Raw genomic sequence first — 18,952 nt, forward strand, 5'->3', positions numbered from 1 at the left:
GGCAACGGATCCTGAAAGGAGCGCATTTCAGGCACAACGCTGGCTGTACTAGCTGCGTCACAAGTTTAACAGCCCCAATCGCTGCACGCGGATTGACCTGGCTAAACCCATCAGTTTGGCCATCGCTTCGACGAACGGACCCGTGCCCGGCGCAGCTCCGAACTCACTAAGGTACTTTACAGGTACCTACTGGCAGTGACAGTCGCAATTACCCCAAGGCCGCGCCTGATAATCACCCCACATTTCCCCTCGCCGCGCAACCGCAACGAGGGCAGTCGCAACGATGCCCGTCAGCTCCCCACCTTCGAGTCAAGGTGCTTCGAGTACTTCAGACTCTTCTGCCGCTGGTTCTTCTCCCATCTCCCGCCTGAACAACATTGCCAGTCACATTGCGCCCAAGATGGCTTCCACAACCAATTTCCCATCGGACGTTGTCCCCCAAGCGCCTGAGGACCCTCTCTTCGGTCTGATGGCCGCTTTTCGGGCGGATGAAAGCCCAGACAAGGTGGACTTGGTAAGTCACTGCCTGACATTCGACCTCGTTTGTCCTCCACGCGAGATGATAAGGCTAACTGTGAACCTGTAGGGTATCGGCGCCTATCGCGACGACAACGCAAAGCCCTGGATACTGCCAGTCGTCAAGAAGGTACGGATTTCTCCCTCTATCTGTCGTCGAGAGTCACATCAGGCCATAATGACCATTCGCTCGCTTGGAGAACCCTGCCCCACCGAACTCCCCGAACTACGACCGGTCTCGCTACACGTCCATGCTGACAAGATTCATAGGCGGATGAGATTCTCCGAAACGACCCCGACCTGAATCACGAGTATGCGCCGATTGCTGGTATCCAGAGCTTCACGTCCAAGGCCGCCGAGCTCATGCTTGGTGCCGATTCGCCCGCTCTCAAGGAGAAGCGCTCTGCGTCTATCCAGACCATCTCTGGCACAGGCGCCGTCCACCTGGGCGCCCTCTTCCTCGCCAAGTTTTTTAAGGGTAACCGTACTGTCTATGTCTCGAACCCTACATGGGCGAATCACCACCAGATCTTCAGCAACGTCGGCATTCCCACCAAACAATACCCTTACTTTGACAAAAAGACCAAGGGCCTCGACTTTGAGGGCATGAAGAATGCCATCAAAGATGCACCCGAGAGATCGATCATTCTCCTTCACCCCTGTGCCCACAACCCTACCGGCGTCGACCCGACCTTGGACCAGTGGAAAGAGCTCGCCGAGGTGATTCGTTCCAAGAACCACTTCCCCTTCTTCGATTCAGCGTATCAGGGATTCGCCTCGGGCAACCTGGCCCGCGATGCGGCTTCCGTTCGCTATTTTGTTGAACAAGGCTTCGAGCTCTTGATCGCCCAGAGTTTTGCCAAGAACTTTGGTCTCTATGGTGAGCGTGCAGGCTGTTTCCACGCTGTCACTGCTCCTGGGCCAGATGCTCAGACCACCATTAGCCGCATAGCCTCTCAACTCGCTATCCTCCAGCGCTCTGAGATCTCCAACCCACCTCTGTACGGTGCGCGCATCGTCAGCCTTGTCTTGAACGACGCAAAGCTGTTCGCTGAATGGGAGGACAACCTGACCACCATGTCTGGCCGCATTATGGACATGCGCAATTCTCTGCGGGCCAAACTCGAGGAGCTCGGCACACCTGGCACCTGGAACCACATCACGGACCAGATTGGCATGTTCAGCTTCACCGGGTTGACCGAGGAGCAGGTGATGCGCTTGCGCAAAGAGTCGCACATCTACATGACCAAGAACGGTCGCATCAGCATGGCGGGTCTGAACACAAAGAACATTGATTACTTTGCAAAAGCCGTTCACGCCGTGGTGTCGAGCAGCTGATACAAGAGTAACAAGTGGACATTGTTTAGAGAGACCTGTTGAGCAAGTATGTACTTTAGCGTCGTACGCTGTTATGTTTGTAGAAGAGGTCAATAGGACTGGATTTGTGCTCGGACTATCTTTGGTGGCCGCGAGGCTGCTTTCTAGACTGCTGTACATTTGTCGATGGCCGTAGCTGGCGTTGTTAAGACTTGGATATCAGAAATTGCCACGACACCCCTGGTTCTCCTAAACTTTTCTGAGAGTTTTGCAATCGAAGCCAATCCTGCTGAAGAAGTACACATGACGCCCGCCCGTCCACATCATAGCTAGATCTGCCTCATACACATGTTGATTCGTTTTTCTCCTTATACGCTCGCTTCGTTGGCATCGTAATACGTACACACAGAAGAGGCTTACAACTCCTCTTTGGCTCTCTGCTCAGCCTCGGGCTCGCCAACGAGAACAGCTTCCTCGACCACGATATCCTCCGAAACAACCGACGACTCCTTTGTCCCATCATATGCAACAGAATCACCCGTCTCCATGAGCGCTGCCTGGTCCTCCTGCATCAGCACGGGGGGCTGGTGTTCCGCCGATCGAAGCGTCCCGTGCCACGAGGGCAGAACCTTGTGGATGTGCAAGATGGGCTTCGCGTTTCCGTACATCTCCATGAACCCTTGCCAGACCACAGCCATGGCCAGGATCATTAGTGTCAGCGTGATGATGAGGGGCTTGGGGCTCGCGTGCTGCGGCTTCATTCCAACGACGTACCGCGTGGCACGCGGCGGGCCGTTCTTATTACGTTTCGCCGTGTCAATATAGCGCTTCAAGGGGATGCTGTAGACCTCCACCTTAAACTGGACAGACGTGCTGGCGAGTTTGATAAACTGCGGCCTTAGGTGCGTCTTTGGCGTGACAAAGGTGGAGAAGGCGAGGCGGGTGATCTGGCCGCCGTTGTGCGCGTTCTGTAGCGTGTAAAAGGGGAGCAGCTGGCGCAGCAGCTTGAAATCCCCCTCGCTAATGAGGTCGACGGTGAAGAGGGAGACGGACGAGTCGCTGCCGGTGACGGCGATGACAAACTGCGTCTCCGAGACGGCGGCGTCGGGCGAAGTGGGAGGACTGAGGTTTGTGACGGCTAAAGAGAGCGTCTTGACCTTTCTCGGGATCATGGCCGAGACGGCGAGACGTGCCGACTCTTGTCCGGGCCCGGGGAGACGAAAGCCCTGCAGCACGATGCCGCTGAACTTGGGCAGGTTAGAGACGGCGAGGATAAAGTCGGGCGTTAGGAAGCGTATGAAGCGGAACTCGGGCAGGACGTCGTTCTCCTCGCGCATCTGGTAGGCCAGCTGGGGATCACTATTCTCCTTGCCGACGTTGACGATGTGGAGCTGATGCCGGTAGCAAAAGGCCACCTTGTACTGCGTGTCGCTGACCTGTATAATGTCCAAGTCTTCCGCCTGGCTCGGCAGCTCCAGGAGCGCCTTGAGCGTGGGGTTCAAGCCGGCCGCGTCAAAGATGGCCAGCTCGTTGAGCTTGCCAAGCGCCGACGCCGTCACACCAAGGCCGCCTGCCACGCGCACTGCCGGCTGATACGTGTCTTTATCGGTGTCACCGAGGAGTGGCGTCCGCGAGGATTCCGTCACAGCCACGACAGCCGCCTTGTTCCCGGCCGACACACGGGCCTTGGCCTGCTCGACGGAAAAGGCACGCAGGTGCTGGTTCTTGCCCTCGGCGATAGCCTTGGGGCTCGAGTTGACGTTTGCGTAGACACAGGTGGATTTGCCCTTGCGCGGGCCGACGGCGAGCGAAGCGACATTGTCTTCTTCGCGGTCGAGCTTGAGTTCGCCGGATATCTGGATCTCGTCCTGGCTGGTTGTCTCGAGGACTGTCTGATGGAGGAGACGGGTCAGTTCCTGCTACTGGCGCAAACGGGCCGAGGAATGTCAGGGCACGTACAATCTTGTTGGGCACGTCCTTGCGCGGTCCGCCGCCGCCGCCGACTATGATACGATTGGCATCCTGGGGGTCGAAATCGAGGGCACAGATGGGGTAGTCGAGTGCGGTTCTCGCGATGGGGAAGGGCGCCATTGTGGGCGCTGTGGGCTCGGGGAAGCCTCTGTACAGATGTCGCGTTGTCGCGCGATCGGACTCGGTATGGCGCTGGGATTGCCGAACGAGCAGGAGAAGATGTTGGCACTGTTTCGCTGGGAGGACAGGTATGCCTTCTGCCAGGAACGGCCCGACTCAATTGAGGCTCGGCTCAGTGACGTTGGGGCAGGGGGCGGGGGAGGACGCCATCGATGTGCGCAGCATAGGGTAGGTAGGCTTGATCAGGCCACATGGAGGGGACGACGGCGGCCAGTTCCCTCATGTCACAGCTTCAAGGCCTCACCTTGGACTGGCGATGGCCGGTCACTCGAGAGGGAAAGACATGGTTGTTTGTTTGGAGCTGAAGCAGAGGTACCTATGGACAACGAATGCCCTCTTCGTCTAGTGCTTTGGCATGCGAATATTGTCCAGGTGCTGCCAAATCTTACCAGGTACCATAGGCTGCAGAACGTGGCAAGCCACCTGTGGCTGAGGCTGAGCGAACAGCCAGACAGTCCCTCTGCGGCTCTGACACATGCGCGCGCAAGTCAGAGTCGGGCCATTACTCAGCAAAAGTCCCTGCTCGGTCCATCGCCTAATTGATAAGGTAACCGCCCAAGTTCAACCATTCCATCGCGTGGGACTGAAACTCGCCAATGGAGAAATCAGGGCGGCACCTCAGCGGACGCCGGGTTGGGTTCCTCTCCACGCAACAGCGCGCCAACCCCGGCCCCTAGGAAGAAAATGGAACCCTGGCTATCAGGGGCCCGGGGCCTGCCCACCAAGGTATCCAACGCGCGGCATCGGCCGGGGTCCCTCACTCTAAAATACCGTTCGCAGGCAAGTCATCGACTTTGAGCTTGCGTGTATCATCGTGCAAAGGTCCAGGAGTCCTTGCAGGCTCGCGCAGGAACCGAGGCAGACGCAGGCACTCAGATGGGTAGCTTCCGTCAACCCTCTGGGCATCCTGGCTTGCTACGTACGGTGTGTGAAAAACCTCATTGTCAGCCTCTCAGGTGCCTCGCTTAATTACCTATCTGCCGACGTCCGCTGCCTGCACAAGCTGCACTGGAGTTCTGGAGCCCTGGCCACCCGTAGCCGAGCAAAGCCCCTGCCTGCATTGCATCTTCATCCACCACCGCTAACTCACATGCGTGGAGTCGCCATGCAGACATTGGCTTGCAGACTCGAGCAAGGACCTCCTGGGCCAGCTGGAGCCGAGTCCGACAGACACGATGATGAGGGGCACGAAAATAATCAGAAAGTCCTTTTGTGATTTCACTTCCACTCCTGCTGGCTTGTGATTATCACACCGCGAGACTCTGACTGCTTATTGCTGCCATGGCACAGTCACCGTACGAGGCCGTTGCGCCGTATCTCAGTCTGGGCCGTGTCCTCCTCCTCTCCTGCGCCGGATGGCTCGTCTTCAAGATCCTCCAGGCGCTGTACAACATCTCCCCTCTTCATCCTCTGAGCAAGGTGCCTGGTCCCAAGCTCGCGGCGGCCACGTACTGGCCCGAATTCTACCATGATGTGTTACTGACCGGCCGGTACACTCATGAGATCAAGAAGATGCACGACAAGTATGGTAGGTCTAACATGCAGTCATCATGAATTTCCGCGTGGCATGTGGCCCAATAGGCTGACCTGTATTGCCTACCAAGGCCCCATTGTGCGCATCAATCCCCATGAGACGCACTGTGCCGACATGGCCTTTGCCGACGAGATTTATGCCATTGGCGGTCGCAAACGCGACAAGCCAATCCACCAGATCAACGGCTCTGCCGTCGGCACGACCAATGGCTTTGGCACGCCAGACCACGACCTGCACCGCTCACGCCGCGTGCCCGTGGCCAGGTTCTTCTCGCGTGCCATGATCGCACGCCTCGAGGGCGATATCCACGATCTGGTCCAGAAGCTGTGCGACAAGCTACTCGCCGAAGGGTCCAAGGCCACCGAGGGCGACGGCAAGAAGAAGGAGCCGTTTGACATTGCGCACGCCTACAGCTGCTTCACCTCGGATGCCATCTTTAGCTACAGCTTTGGCGAGCCCCTCGGTCTGCTCTCGCGCGACGCGTGGACGCCCAACTTTCGAGAGGCGACGCTGGCCGTCCTCAAGCCCGTCTTCATCTTCCGGTTCTTCCCCTTTCTGATCGCCACCTCCCGGATGGGCAAGCATCTCGTGCCATACCTGCCCCCGGACGCCGCTCTGCTCATCCGCACCCTGCAGATCGACATTCCTTCGCGCGTGTACAAGACCAAGCACGACCTGGACGCTGGCATCAGCTACGACCGGCCCACGGTCTTTGGGGATCTCCTGCAGTCGGAGCTTGACGAGAGCGAGAAGAATCCCGAGCGCCTGGCGGACGAGGCTGTCGCTGTGGTGGGTGCCGGCACCGAGACGACGAGCTGGGCGTTGGCTGTGATCACGTTCCACCTCCTCTCGCAGCCTGCGATCCTGGACAGGCTGCGCGCCGAGCTGTTGACGGTGGTGGAGGACCCCCGTCACCTGCCCGCGTGGACCGTCCTCGAGAAGCTGCCGTACCTGGGCGCTGTCATCCAAGAAGGGCTGCGGCTGTCATACGGTGTGTCAAGCCGCTCGGCGCGGACCCCGACGGAGGAGGACCTCGTCTACCGCGGCGAGTGGAACAAGAAGCCCATGGAGCTGGTCCTCCCCCGAGGCTACGCCATTGGCATGTCTGCCGCGATCACGCACCATGACGAGCGCATCTTCCCCGACTCGTACTCGTATATCCCCGACCGCTGGCTGGACGAGAAGAATGAGTTCAGAAAGGACGTTGCGCATGGCATGATGGCCTTTTCCAAGGGCAGCCGCGCGTGTCTGGGCAAGAAGTGAGTACACGTCTGGTAAAGATTGAATTGGTACTAACACCGCTGGAACAGCCTGGCGCTTTGCGAGCTGCACCTGGCCCTCGCGGCTCTGGCATTGCGGGTGATGCCGCACATGCGACTCGTCGACACAACACAGGAGGACATTGCGTACGACCACGACATGTTTGTGCCCATGGCGAAGAGCGGGAGCCGCGGCGTCAAGGTGCTCGTTGAGTAAAGTAGGCGCATGTCGTACAGAACTAGGACTAGAATCAAGTAAAGCGCGCCCCCGAAGATCAATCCGTACTATGCCCCGTTTCGTCTCATGATACTGTCCTTACCCCCCTGCAGGCTGGCGAACGGCTCGATCCCTTCCCGAACCTTCAATCCGGTGGTTCCGCTTCCTTCCTCTGGCCCAGACGCCGACGCGACAAGACAAGGGGAGCCATCCAAGGCCCAAGGGGCCGGCCAAGCCTCGAGAACTAATCTAGGGCGGCCGAGGTGCGTGTGGGCCGCTACTCGGATGGTATCCGCCGCCGCGACTCCCCAACTCCCCGATTCCCCGAAGCCACAAACTCACTACGTGTAGATTGATCTTGGGGTCACTACTGTCAACTTGTGGTCAACATGCCTCTCCGACAAGGCGAATAAGGCTGGCTCTGCAACGAACTATCGTACCCAGAGCCTCGGCAACATGAAGACATGGATAAACCCCCTGGGGACGCACGGGGGTGCGGTGGTCACCTGCATGCGTGCAATCTATCGCCCCCCCCTGCTACTCCGTACTGTTCAAATTTTGACGGTTGGAGTGTGCCAGGCTGGCAGCCCCCTGGCGTCGACAGCGATGCCCATCCCAAGGATCCCATGCCTTCAGGCGGGATGGATTCGGGGAAGCGGGAATAACGTACGGGATATGTACATTGCCATCAGTCGATGCAGTAACCTATCCCGACAACTCTAATTATCCAGGATCTCTCTCCCTCATGGCTCGTTTGCGAAAGAAGTGATTCTTCTCCTTCTGCTCCCCTTACACATTCGCCAAGGTGCTCCATCATGAGCGGCACGTGGAACGACGACCTCGACCCTCGTCTTGGTATCATCACGCCCGTTGGCCTCCCGCTCGGCATCATCACGACCTCGAGCATCTTCCTCTTCTTCTCGCTCCTCTTTACGGCCATACGGAGCCATGTCCGCAGGCAAGACCGGGTCTTTGGCTGGGATGATGGCCTCATGGTTGCCGGTACTGTGAGTGCTCTCCTCCCCTTCACTCTCCTTCTATGAACCAAGGATCTCTCTACCCTTGGGTTCTCGATCGGCTCTCCTAGAAACCGGGGTTGGGACGGCCAGTTCGATCGATGCATGAACTACATGCCGAAATGACATTCCGGCTGACAACCACCGCCACCACAGATTTCACACGTCGCTTCCGTCAGTGTAGGTATCGCAGGCCAACTGACAGGCATCGGCACGCGTGATGTGCATCTCAATCAATGGCGCTTCGAGGAGTCGATGAAGATACACACGGTCTGGCTGCTTGCCTACTCGCTCGCCATGACCCTGATCAAGGCGTCCATCTGCATCACCCTGCGCCGCATCGCCGAGGCCAAACGCTCGCTCCGCATTGTCGTCTGGGTCCTCCTGGCCATCACCCTTGTCTCTTTCATCGCAGCGTTCGTCGGCACAGCGGTCCAGTGCATCCCCTTTGAGGCGCACTGGAGGCCGTACCTCGTCGCCCAGGGCGACGCATGGTGCGCGCCCACCGTCATCTTCATCGTGCTCGGGTACATTGCCACTGTGTGCACCATTGTGACGGACGCGGCGCTCGTCGTCGTGCCGGGCATGCTGCTCTGGAAGACGCAGATGAAGATGCAGGCCAAGCTGCAGGTCATGGGTCTCATGTCCTTTGCCTCGCTGGCCTCGCTCATCACCGTCGTCCGCATCCCGTACGTGCAGAAGTACGGCGGCCTCAAGGACAGGCACTGTGAGTTTACCTCCCCCCTCGAGACTCTTTCACGAGGGCATCTATGCTAACACGCTTCGCAGACTGGTGCGCCATGATTGTCTTCTGCTCCATTATCGAAAGCAGCATCGGTATCATCGCCTCCTCGTTCCCCTCGGTGCGCCGCTTCGTTCGACGTCTCCGCAACAACGGCACGGATCCCACAGAGAACAGCTGCCAGCCCAACACCGACGACATCATCACCTTTGGTGGCGGCGGCGGCGGCAGTGGCGGTGCCTCGTCGAAGCACCAGGGTCGCGGGTCCAAGCCCTCGCGGAGCGCCTTCCACAACCCGACGGATAAGGGCATTAGCCTGACGACCGTCAAGGGACGCACCCAAGGCGAGAAGTGGGAGAGGCTGAACGATGGGGACTCTGACAAGAGAGATCTGCTCCGGAAGGAGAGCGTCAAGGGGATACGGGCACAGTACACGTACACTGTCGAGGTAGAGGAGGACACGGATGGGAGCGTGGACGCGAGGTCAAAATCGCGGAGGAGTCTGGAGTGATCATGAAAAGAAAAAAAGAAAAGGAAGAAAAAGACACATGTCCTCACGCATTCGATCGGTCCATCCAGCCGGCGAGTAACTCATCGATGGGGGACTCAGTTCCCATTGCAGCTGGCCCACTATACGGCTCTGTCTGCGTCCAACGGCCAAGAAGATTGTGGATTCCTGCCACCTTCGTGCTTAGCTGCTCGCCAGCGGGCTTGTGGATGTTACGAAAAGTGCCGCTCTATCTTGGGGCGATGAACGCGACGAGAGCGAGTCCACGACACTGGCGACGGGGGTCAATGGGGAGTTCCGCATTGTAACCCGTCTGTTCGTGTTCCTACACGTACCATACAGGCTATAGAATCACGTCTAGGGGGGGCAGTCACCCTTTCTATCCAGGTAACAGTCTTTCACATTGGACAGGGCCCTCACTGAAAATCAGTGGCCGCATGAAGGGGTACCAGAACAACATGAGGGAACAAGCGCTCTCGAGGAGAACAAGTATCTCAAAGGTGCATTCTGGAGGCGGGAACCACCAGATACGAAATGAACCAACATGTACAAAACATTTCACTTGTTCCAGAATTAGTGCGTACATCGGCACGGGACGGGACGGGACGGGACGTACCTGGTACGACGTTGCTTTGTTCTGGTCTCCCCTTTGTTCAGGGGTAGGGAACTCTCGCAACGACGCCTGGCAACACCACCACCAACACAAACACGCAGGAACACTAGTTAATACCAGACCTCAATCACAGCCTTGGAAGACTGATAGATAGACATTTATACGGCCCGATGCATTCGTCGTTTTCTTGGCCTTTCTCCATGATCCTACAAACCATCTGAGATTATTTACAGCGAAACGCATACCACAGCTGCTAATCCCATAGCACTTTCATTCCAGCAAGGTACGTCTTCTTGTGTCGATCATACGGCTGCACTGCCGGTATGCCATATTGGAACCTCCTCAAAGCCAAGAGGCGCAAGTCCCCAACGGCCAATTCCGGTACATCAGACAGTGCAAGGGAGTGTCCCCAACCGCCTGAATCGCCTCGCCGAGAACCCGGAGGACGAGCGAGTGGGGAACTATGGCGTGGTAGGGATACCCGTGAACATAATACTGCGCATCTGAATTCTCAACTGAACCAGCTCTCAACGGACTTGTCTCCCTCCAAGAAGGCCCTGAGTCTCCCACGTTCCCGGCGCTCCAGCAGGTCGACTCCCCCTAGCGATTTATCACCCTGGCTCCGGATGTTTAAGAATCGCTCCACCACAGCTCTCACCCTCAGAGAGCCTGCCAGTCCAGAGCTCTCCACGTCTTCCAGAATGGCCGGACCAGAGACGCACATGGCTCGGAAGTCCGAGTCTGCCTCATTGTCTTCAGCAAGAAGCTCGACTGACCAGCAGCATTTAGAGCATCGACCCGTCGCATCAGCGCCAAAGCTTACGCGACAGGTCAGCCGTCGACCACCTCGGACTGTAGAGGAGAGCACCGAGGCAGGTCCTTCACGGCCCAGACCTTTCAGCAGCCCACGCCGCCATCCGTTCAACGCAGAATATCAAGGCGGCGGTAGAAACCTCTTCAACAAGGGTCTTGGCATCGACTTTAAGACAGGGAAGGAGTTCCTGAAACGGAGCAGAGACTTGCGTTTTGCGGATAGTATCCCCCAAGCTAGCCCCCGGAACCTCTACACCGATGTCGATGAGGGCTGGGACGTAAACGCCGGCATTGACGACGAAGACTTGACATCCAAAGGTAAGTCTACTGCTCGCCGTGGCCCGCTCAAGCTCAACACACACGTCGATGATGACTGGAGTACGATCCCCTGCTTTGACGAGGATGATCATCCTACGCACAAAAACGACGCTAAGGGGAAAGGCAAGGCCATCGGATACTCTGATGGCGATCAGCAGGATAACACACGCAGGCGTTCCACTGTATTCGATGACGGCGGCAATGGTGACAACAATAATGATATACGCGCGCGCCCCGAGTCAGAAACGGAGTCCCTTGAGGAATTCGCCAGTCAGTACCGCAAACAGATCATGCAAACACGACGCCCCCGTCGACAGGCCTTCTCAGGGCAGGAAGAACTCAAAGTCGACGCCCCACAAATGGGAGCCTGGAGCGATGAAGAAGGCTGGGGCGATAGAGTCCGGGGCGAAGACGAACAAGGCGCCGTCTCACCACCCGCGGACGATGAATCTACGGGGGCTGCTGACGGGCCGCCATACCCGCCCAACTCGGAGCTCGGCCAGGAATGTCTCGAGGTGATCCGCAAGGGCCTCAGTCTCCCCCCCGACTGCGAGCCCCGTCACGTAGAGGCCATTCTGCTCAAGTCATGGATCCTTGTCAAGCACATGTACAACCAAACCCTGCCCGCCAGGACCCAGGATCCTTTCCACAAGGGCTACTTTGGTGAGATGCGCGTCCGAAGCCCTAGAAATCGTATTCACAACGAGATGTTGGCGGAGCACATTAACGAAGTATGCTGGGAGAGTGAGAAGCTCAGGGCCATTGTCCGGGACGACGACCCCCGTGACGGACTGAATAGGCTTCGCGGGTGCTTCATCCAGGGGCAGCGAATCCGCCCATCCGATGTCATGCTGCGTCGTGTCGTCGAGTGCAAGGCCGACTTCAAAGACAGCCAAATGAGGCATTGGAACCAGTATGTGGCCAAGCGTCGGGCACGTCCCCAGTCTACACTCCGCAACGCCGTCGAGGCTGACGATGCACATGAGCCGGAAAAGGCGTTGATGCCGAAGAGAGCTCTTATGAAACTTGACGATGTGCATGCAGAGTTGATGGTGGACCAGGAGTGGGCCTTCTGAGCATCTGAACAAGATAATACTAGGCCTGTTCCCGAGGCTGCTCCTGACGCGGCGCGAGATGGGCCTGGTGCCGAGCCAACAGACGAAGCAGCGAATATCGACCCTGGTGTCCAGTCATAGGTCAATCGAGATGAGAAGAGTAGACCGATGTTATTGGCCTTGTTTCTGCCCCTTGGACTCTACGCGCCATCAGCAGGCATGATTGGAGAACGCACCGTAAAGGATCCCCAGGGGGCAGACAGCATAGTAGACATCATAATTTACAAGTTATCATTAGTCGCGCCTACCTGCTATAAGCTGCCTCTCGCTACTTGTAATGAGATCTGTCGACATCCCGCAGCCCTGACATGACTCCAAGACATGGTCAATCATGCTAAACTTTTCTTTGATCCCCACTGCCACCCATATCATACATTGTCTCCGATTGTGACTGAATTTATTTCGCAAAGTGGAGGTCATAGCCAAGCCATTTCCTCATCTTAACCTGGTCGACGGACAAGCCAGGGTAGCCGTAGGTCAATGGAAGGAAAAAGTACCATCCCGCAATGGCAACCGCCAGAATCACCAGGGCAGCGGCCCAAGCACTCTTCATGCTCTGACCGCCGTACCGCTCACGGGCAGTGACATGCTTCTTAGGTCCACTGCCCTTTCCGTAGACGGCCTCCTCGTCCACGGACTCGGTGTTGAAGATGAACTCGACCAGGGCACCAGTCACCAAGCAGGAGGCCACATGTGCTGGAAGGTAATGATGCAAGAAGAGTTGACGACCCATGAGGAAGAAGGGAAAGTAATGAGTAGCCCACGCCAGGAAAAAGAAGCCCGTAGAGTTGTAAAGCCTCGAGCGGGTGCCTGTACCTGATTAGCAGATGTTACTCACGTCACCAACTGTTAAAACTTACGTTTGTCCAAGGCGTCAACGCCACGGCGCAGGGACACCTGATCAGCAGCAATGATACCTGCGTAAACTGCCAACAAACTGCTGGCCAGCCACCAACCAAAAGGATTGCCCAGAAAGTAGATTTGCTGGCGAGTCTCGCTCTGGGTCCAGAAGCTGACGCCGCGGAGCAGGAATGGCCACTGGTAGGGGTGGCTAGAGTACGGGTGGCTGCTGGTGAGCTTGCTGTTGTGGTAGAACATGGCCCTCTGCAGCTCAAACCACTTGCGAAGGAAGGGCATGGACTTGACCTTCTTCTCCGGCTTGTTGCGTCTTGCATCTCCCTCGGGAATGGAAGGGATATCCTCCACAAACCACACGTTGGAGCTGGCAGCAATCTGCTTGTTGCCGTTGATTTCTTGCTGCTTATAGGCCCATTCCGGCAGAGGTTTGGTATGCGTCCACATGGCGACCTTGCTCGGGTTGTGGATCAACTTGAAATGGGTAGCAACGGACTTGAAGTTGGTCTTCTTCTTGCCATGCTCGATTCGGACTTCAAAGACAGTATCGTTCTGGCGCTTGCCCAGGGCATCCTCCAGGGAAACACAGGTAAATTCCTGGTTGGTGGGGTAGGAAGGCGAAGCAACGTCGTGGGACAGCAGGATCGTATCGGTGGCAACGTGCCTGAGGCGCACAAGGTCGTGGTTCATGACATTACGGCCCTTCTTCTCCTCATTATCCAGGGGCAGGATCTGCCAGTAGTTGTTCGTATCGTTGAAGGGATATCCAGTAACTTGCTGTCCCTGGCTGGATACACGGCCATCGTCGTAGCGCAACGGGTACTTGTCCTCATGGCTGTGCAAATAGGCTTTGGTCTCTTTGTGTCTGATGGTGATATCATCCCAGTACTGAATGTCCAGAGCATTGGCAAGCATCATGTTGTCGCTGAGGGTCTCCTGGAACTCTGGGGTCATAAAGTCATCTCCAGGGCCGGAGCGGCTTAGGATCGTGAAGTGGACCTGGAACCAGAAGAGGTAGAACATGAAAGGCAACACAATGAGGCCAATGGCACGCGCTGCAAAGTGCTTGCCAAATTCTGGGAGGCTCAAAGCACCTCCTGGACGCTTGATGTCGAGGAGCTCCCAGAGGTCGATAACGACGGCAGCGCCAATCGTGACAAAGGCGAACAGACCAACGTACTTTGTCGAGATATCGCAGGACAAAGCAAATCCAGTCAAGATCAGCCACTTCCACCACTTCCGGCTGAAGGGCTCGTGGCGTCGCTTGTAGAACTTGATATAGAACAAAAGACTGCAGACCATGGCGAGGACAAGGGTCGCGTCCAGGAGAATCAGGCGAGTCTGGCCAATGTGGGCGTTGTCGAGAAGGACGAGACCAGCAGCGACAATGCAGGCGGGCAGGCTGTAGCCAGACTCCCACATGATCAAGTAGCTCACAGACACAGTCAGGGCTCCAAGAATAGCCGGCAATGCCCGGTATGCGACGTAGGGCACCTTGTTATCGATATAAGAGTCGCCAATGTTGTCAAAATGGAACCGCCCGTCGTATCCGACAAGCCAGCCCATGAAGGCAAATAGGAGCTTAGCAAACGGAGGGTGGACATCGAAGAAGTATGTTCGCTCGAGATAGTAAGAGGCAAACTGCAGATTGATTAGTCTTCAGGCAACCTGATGAATGCGCGCACAACGAACCTTGCCAAAGTGAACCTCGTCGAAGACGACCTCGTTGGGGTGGCTGATACCCCAGAATCGAGTCACAAAGGCGAGAACGGTGATGATGACGAAGGCGATTTGATAATCGCGCTCCTTGTCTGTCTTCACCCTCTGCTGGGACGCTTTGGCCAGCTTGTCCATCTCAGTCTCGATTCCGGCAGCCACATCGGTCGCCTTCTTGTTGGTGGAGGCCACGTTCCTCTGGCGCAGGCTGCCCTGCGGCGTCGAAGAGCGCGCCATTGTGGGCTATATGATGTTCAGAAACGCAGCTACACTGTACTCGTACGCTGTCAGTCAGCAAACGCACTTCGATGGACTAGTTGATGATGGGTTCGGTGTTGGCAGCTGGAGTGGAAGCTTTCGAGGAGCTCCGAAGTTGGGTAATACGTGACACTTGCCAGAAGACTTGGAAGCAAGAGAGGATGGAGAAAACGCACGTTACTCGCAGGCCGCGCTCGGCTGCCTACTGCCCAGGTAGTAAAAAGGCGTACAAGAAAGAAAGGAAAGGGTTGATGAAGGGAGTAGAGTAAAGCCAACGCAAGCAACGACGTTGAAGGGTGGGAAGCTGACGCGCTAACGAGAGCCTCCTTTTCGGTTGCTGGCGACGTGGACAGATCTCTTGGGCTTAGGTAGGGGAGGTACGTACCCTTTTCCAGGGGTCTGCGTCGCGCCCCATTCAAGGGAATTGGTGCTTACCCTGTATTGCCAATCCTAGCGTCTCCTGGGCTAAGCACGCACACTACCAACGACCCATCATGTGAGCTTGAGCTCTCAATCATCGGCAAGCCAGTGAAATCTTTTAGTCGACCAGGAAGATTTGCATGGGTAATAGGTAGCTTGTCAAATGGACAGGGACTGTGTTCGCCGACGATCGACAGAGCGCTCGGCGCCCCTCCCCCTCCGAACCATGACGGCAGGCGGGGCAGCGCCGATGCCCGGAGCTCCCTCTGAGCTCTAGTCCATCATCCGAGCAGCCTGTGTCCCAGTAACATTCAATTCGAAAGGCGGTACAGTCACTCGCACACTTCATCAATCCTATCAAGACATCTCTGACCAAGCACTTTCACAGGTATGATCACCCCCGCTACCCTTCGGTCCTCCACTCGGGCTCTTCTCGTGGCCTCCAATCGCGCTCGTACATTCACACGTTTCCCAGCTCTACGTGTTCAATATCAATCCACAATGGCATCCGACCAGCAGATCATCTTCACCAAGGACGCCCCCGCGGCCTTGGGTCCCTACGTATGTTTAAGGCCCACAGGTGAACGCGAACAATCCGTTACTGACGGGGTGTGCAGTCTCAAGCCATCAAGACCCCTTCCACTATCTACTGCTCAGGCCAGATTCCCCTGAAGCCTGACGGCACCTTTATCGAGGGTTCCATTGCAGAGAAGACCGAGCAGTGCTGCAAGAACGTCAAGGCTGTCGTTGAGGCTGCTGGCTCATCCATGGGCAAGGTCGTCAAGACGACCGTCTTCCTCTCGGACATGGCCCACTTTGCCGTTGGTCTATCTGAACCCTGCGAGAAGATATAGAGACTGACAAACGCTCACAGGAGGTCAATGGCGAGTATGAAAAGTGGTTCTCGCACAAGCCTGCCCGCAGCTGCGTTGCCGTCAAGACCCTTCCCAAGAACGTTGACGTTGAGATTGAGGTTATCGCACTGCCTTAAGCACCAGAAGCAAATCTGATTGGCATTGATCAATACCTGCCTCACGCGCGCACAGCCTTCCGTACCAGTCTGATTAGCAATGCCGAAAGTTAGCCCCTATCTTCCAAGCTGCCCATCAGTAGTTCTGCCCAGCCCTGGCGTATGGCAAAGTACTTTGGTGAAGTGTAACGAAAAGCCGCCTGTCAATTGCATTGAAACATATACACATCTACAAAACAATGTCCGGGACGACGTTCTTTGACCTAACTATGCTGCTTTCTATTCGCCGCCCGTGTCTAGATGGTCCAGACAACGACACGCCCATCTACACCGCTCGCTGCTCAAAGTTAGTATTTCAACGGCACATTGACGGACCACAGGTCACTTACAGCTGAACTTGGCGACACCGCTGCCAGAGGATTGGTAGGGGCGGATCATAGTGATGGTATTCTGGTGGACGGTCTTGAGCTGAGTGTCGTCCTTGCCCTTGCCCTTGAGATCCATCTGCTTGAACATCTTCAAAGCGGACTCCTCCCTCTGCTCGCCGCCAGCAGCCGATGGGCCCCTGGTATCCACGGCACCAGCGAGCTGCCAGCCTCCCTCGCCGCCCTGGAAGCGGAAAGCTTCGCAGTCGTACCCAGCAGCAACAATCTCGTCCTCGGATCGCCAGATCAAGCTCTTGAAGGGAAGCAGTTGAGTCGAGATGGAAACCACAGCCCTTGGAGGCTGCTCAGGCGCACTGGGATAGACAACGGTGATGCTGCTGTCATGGGCCGCGAAGGCGAGGCTGTCACCGCTAGGCGAGAAAGCGACAGAGTGCACCCATCCGGCCGAGTTGTTCAGGAACTCGCCGCAGACAGTGTTGAAAGGCAGCCGGTCGCCCCAAACAGTAGGCTCTGGGCGCTGGTCAACGCCCTTGATGTAGCTCGAGAACACACGTGCGTGGGCATCCGTAGAGCCAGCGGCAAGGAGCACCGAGTTAGGGTGCCAGTCGACACTGGTAATGGTGCTGCGGATAGGCTTCTTCAGGTGCTTTGACACCCACCAGTCGTTTTCCTCCTCGAAGTAGCAGACAGCGATGAGGCGGTCGCCGGAGCCAACTGCAAATTTGGACTCGTTGGGCGACCAACGAACAAAGGTAGCGGCGCGGCTGATGCGGAGCAGAACGAGGGTGGGCTTGTAGCCGGTCGGCGAAGGTTCCCAGACGAGGGCATTGCGATCTTGCGAGCACGTCACAATGCGTCCAGTGCTGGGCGCAATGTCGACGCTGGTCACGGTCTTGTCGTGGCCCTTCAATTCATCCTGCAGCTTGAAGCTGTTTCCAGAGCGACCGTAGAGCTCGACCGAGGTGTCACGCGCGACAACGAGGGTTTGCTGGTCGGCCGAGAACGAGTGGTCAGCAATGGGATTGTGGAACAAGTGGTGCACCTCGGGGTTGGCCATATTGTCGGATGTCTACTGCGATAGGAGGAGCTCTCAACTACCGCGAGCGTCAGGAGAAAGCGAGGAGGAGAAAGCGAGGAGCGTGGTAGGGTGAGGATGGAAGGATGACGACGGTGGTTGTTGCGGGATGGTGGGGCAAGCTCCAGCTCAAAGTCAAAGCTCGGACCACATCGAATTGCTGAGTCGGATCCAGCAAAAATCAACGACACCAAGCCGAACGCAATAAATCTGCAGCACCAGCCACCAACCTACACCAGCCTCAGTAGTCCTGTTCGTCACAATTGCTTCAAGTATTGCTTATACGGTTTGACTAATCCAGCCCAAGTCATCTTTTCAAATTGTTTGAGCACACAATGGCGGCCGCGGCACCACCTCGCACTCTTGCGCCAAATGCTTCCCTCCCAGCCAAGATCCAGTCGATACCACCGAATCAGACGTAAGTGCAACTGCTCATCGGGTTTTGCGCTTCGCTAAGAGTAGTCAGATTGTACATTACCAATCTACCATCGAACAAGATACAGAAAGCCGATTTGCGGACTGCACTCTATATGCTCTTCTCCACATACGGTCCTGTCCTCGACGTTGTCGCGCTCATGACGATGAAGATGCGCGGTCAAGCACACGTCACCTTCAGAGACGTTCAGGCGGCTACTCAGGCCATGCGATCACTGGATGGTCAGCAGTTTCTCGGCCGGCCAATGGTAAGTCTATTACATGACGTCTTGGTCACAGGGCAGCAATTCTGACGCGTTATCTACAGAAGATTCAATACGCCAAGAGCAAATCCGATTTCGTCAGCAAACTGGACGGCACGTTCAAAATCCCCAACATGTCCGGCGCCGCCGACGTTGAGCAGACGGAGCTGCAGCAGAGCATTTTCAATGCACCACCTCCCGGCGCGGCTGCGCCAGCCAGCACTGGCAGCGGACTGCCTGCGAAGCCAGCTGCGGCCCCGGCTGATCAGCAGATGAAGGACGCCGAGACCGACGCACGAGGGCAGAAGCGAACACGCGACGACGAGGACAGCGACTCGGACGTGGCTATGGAAGAGGACAGTGATGACGAATGATCGCCCGAAGCTTTGTGTACAGCAATCGGGGGGGGGGGGGGGGGGGGGGGGGGGGGGGGGGGGGGGGGGGGGGGGGGGGGGGGGGGGGGGGGGGGGGGGGGG

The 18,952-nt window shown here is 56.9% G+C and overlaps 8 protein-coding genes across 8 annotated transcripts; 5 read left to right on the forward strand and 3 right to left on the reverse strand.

Moving 5' to 3' along the window:
• Window positions 1-283: 283 nt before the first annotated feature.
• On the forward strand, window positions 284-1,854 carry J7T54_002959 (Aspartate aminotransferase-like protein; the record flags this gene model as incomplete). The annotated part of the gene is made up of 3 exons (XM_051510272.1): window positions 284-514; window positions 587-646; window positions 787-1,854. 3 exons carry the CDS (start codon window positions 284-286, stop codon window positions 1,852-1,854), a joined length of 1,359 nt encoding a protein of 452 aa, XP_051358822.1.
• Window positions 1,855-2,249: 395 nt separating this feature from the next.
• J7T54_002960 (uncharacterized protein) lies at window positions 2,250-3,924 on the reverse strand (the record flags this gene model as incomplete). The annotated part of the gene is made up of 2 exons (XM_051510273.1): window positions 2,250-3,725; window positions 3,793-3,924. 2 exons carry the CDS (start codon window positions 3,922-3,924, stop codon window positions 2,250-2,252), a joined length of 1,608 nt encoding a protein of 535 aa, XP_051358823.1.
• Window positions 3,925-5,265: 1,341 nt separating this feature from the next.
• On the forward strand, window positions 5,266-9,263 carry J7T54_002961 (Cyrochrome P450 monooxygenase; the record flags this gene model as incomplete). Its single annotated transcript, XM_051510274.1, has 7 exons — window positions 5,266-5,512; window positions 5,589-6,777; window positions 6,829-6,990; window positions 7,108-7,257; window positions 7,800-8,001; window positions 8,167-8,737; window positions 8,800-9,263. The coding sequence occupies 7 exons, from the start codon at window positions 5,266-5,268 to the stop codon at window positions 9,261-9,263; spliced, it is 2,985 nt and encodes a 994-aa protein (XP_051358824.1).
• A 1,311-nt stretch (window positions 9,264-10,574) lies between these two features.
• Window positions 10,575-12,080, forward strand: J7T54_002962 (uncharacterized protein; the record flags this gene model as incomplete). Its single annotated transcript, XM_051510275.1, has 1 exon — window positions 10,575-12,080. One exon carries the CDS (start codon window positions 10,575-10,577, stop codon window positions 12,078-12,080), a length of 1,506 nt encoding a protein of 501 aa, XP_051358825.1.
• Window positions 12,081-12,516: 436 nt separating this feature from the next.
• Window positions 12,517-14,927, reverse strand: J7T54_002963 (Dolichyl-phosphate-mannose--protein mannosyltransferase-like protein; the record flags this gene model as incomplete). The annotated part of the gene is made up of 3 exons (XM_051510276.1): window positions 12,517-12,929; window positions 12,980-14,615; window positions 14,667-14,927. The coding sequence occupies 3 exons, from the start codon at window positions 14,925-14,927 to the stop codon at window positions 12,517-12,519; spliced, it is 2,310 nt and encodes a 769-aa protein (XP_051358826.1).
• A 942-nt stretch (window positions 14,928-15,869) lies between these two features.
• J7T54_002964 (TdcF protein) lies at window positions 15,870-16,359 on the forward strand (the record flags this gene model as incomplete). The annotated part of the gene is made up of 3 exons (XM_051510277.1): window positions 15,870-15,929; window positions 15,986-16,189; window positions 16,243-16,359. The coding sequence occupies 3 exons, from the start codon at window positions 15,870-15,872 to the stop codon at window positions 16,357-16,359; spliced, it is 381 nt and encodes a 126-aa protein (XP_051358827.1).
• A 275-nt stretch (window positions 16,360-16,634) lies between these two features.
• On the reverse strand, window positions 16,635-17,781 carry J7T54_002965 (Actin-related protein 2/3 complex subunit-like protein; the record flags this gene model as incomplete). Its single annotated transcript, XM_051510278.1, has 2 exons — window positions 16,635-16,675; window positions 16,728-17,781. 2 exons carry the CDS (start codon window positions 17,779-17,781, stop codon window positions 16,635-16,637), a joined length of 1,095 nt encoding a protein of 364 aa, XP_051358828.1.
• A 353-nt stretch (window positions 17,782-18,134) lies between these two features.
• On the forward strand, window positions 18,135-18,850 carry J7T54_002966 (RNA recognition motif; the record flags this gene model as incomplete). The annotated part of the gene is made up of 3 exons (XM_051510280.1): window positions 18,135-18,217; window positions 18,266-18,482; window positions 18,542-18,850. 3 exons carry the CDS (start codon window positions 18,135-18,137, stop codon window positions 18,848-18,850), a joined length of 609 nt encoding a protein of 202 aa, XP_051358829.1.
• Window positions 18,851-18,952: the final 102 nt, after the last annotated feature.

The sequence above is a fragment of the Emericellopsis cladophorae genome (assembly GCF_022114955.1).
Source record: "Emericellopsis cladophorae strain MUM 19.33 chromosome Unknown NODE_89_length_61360_cov_120_445099, whole genome shotgun sequence".
NCBI classification, from domain to species: Eukaryota; Fungi; Ascomycota; class Sordariomycetes; order Hypocreales; family Bionectriaceae; genus Emericellopsis; species Emericellopsis cladophorae.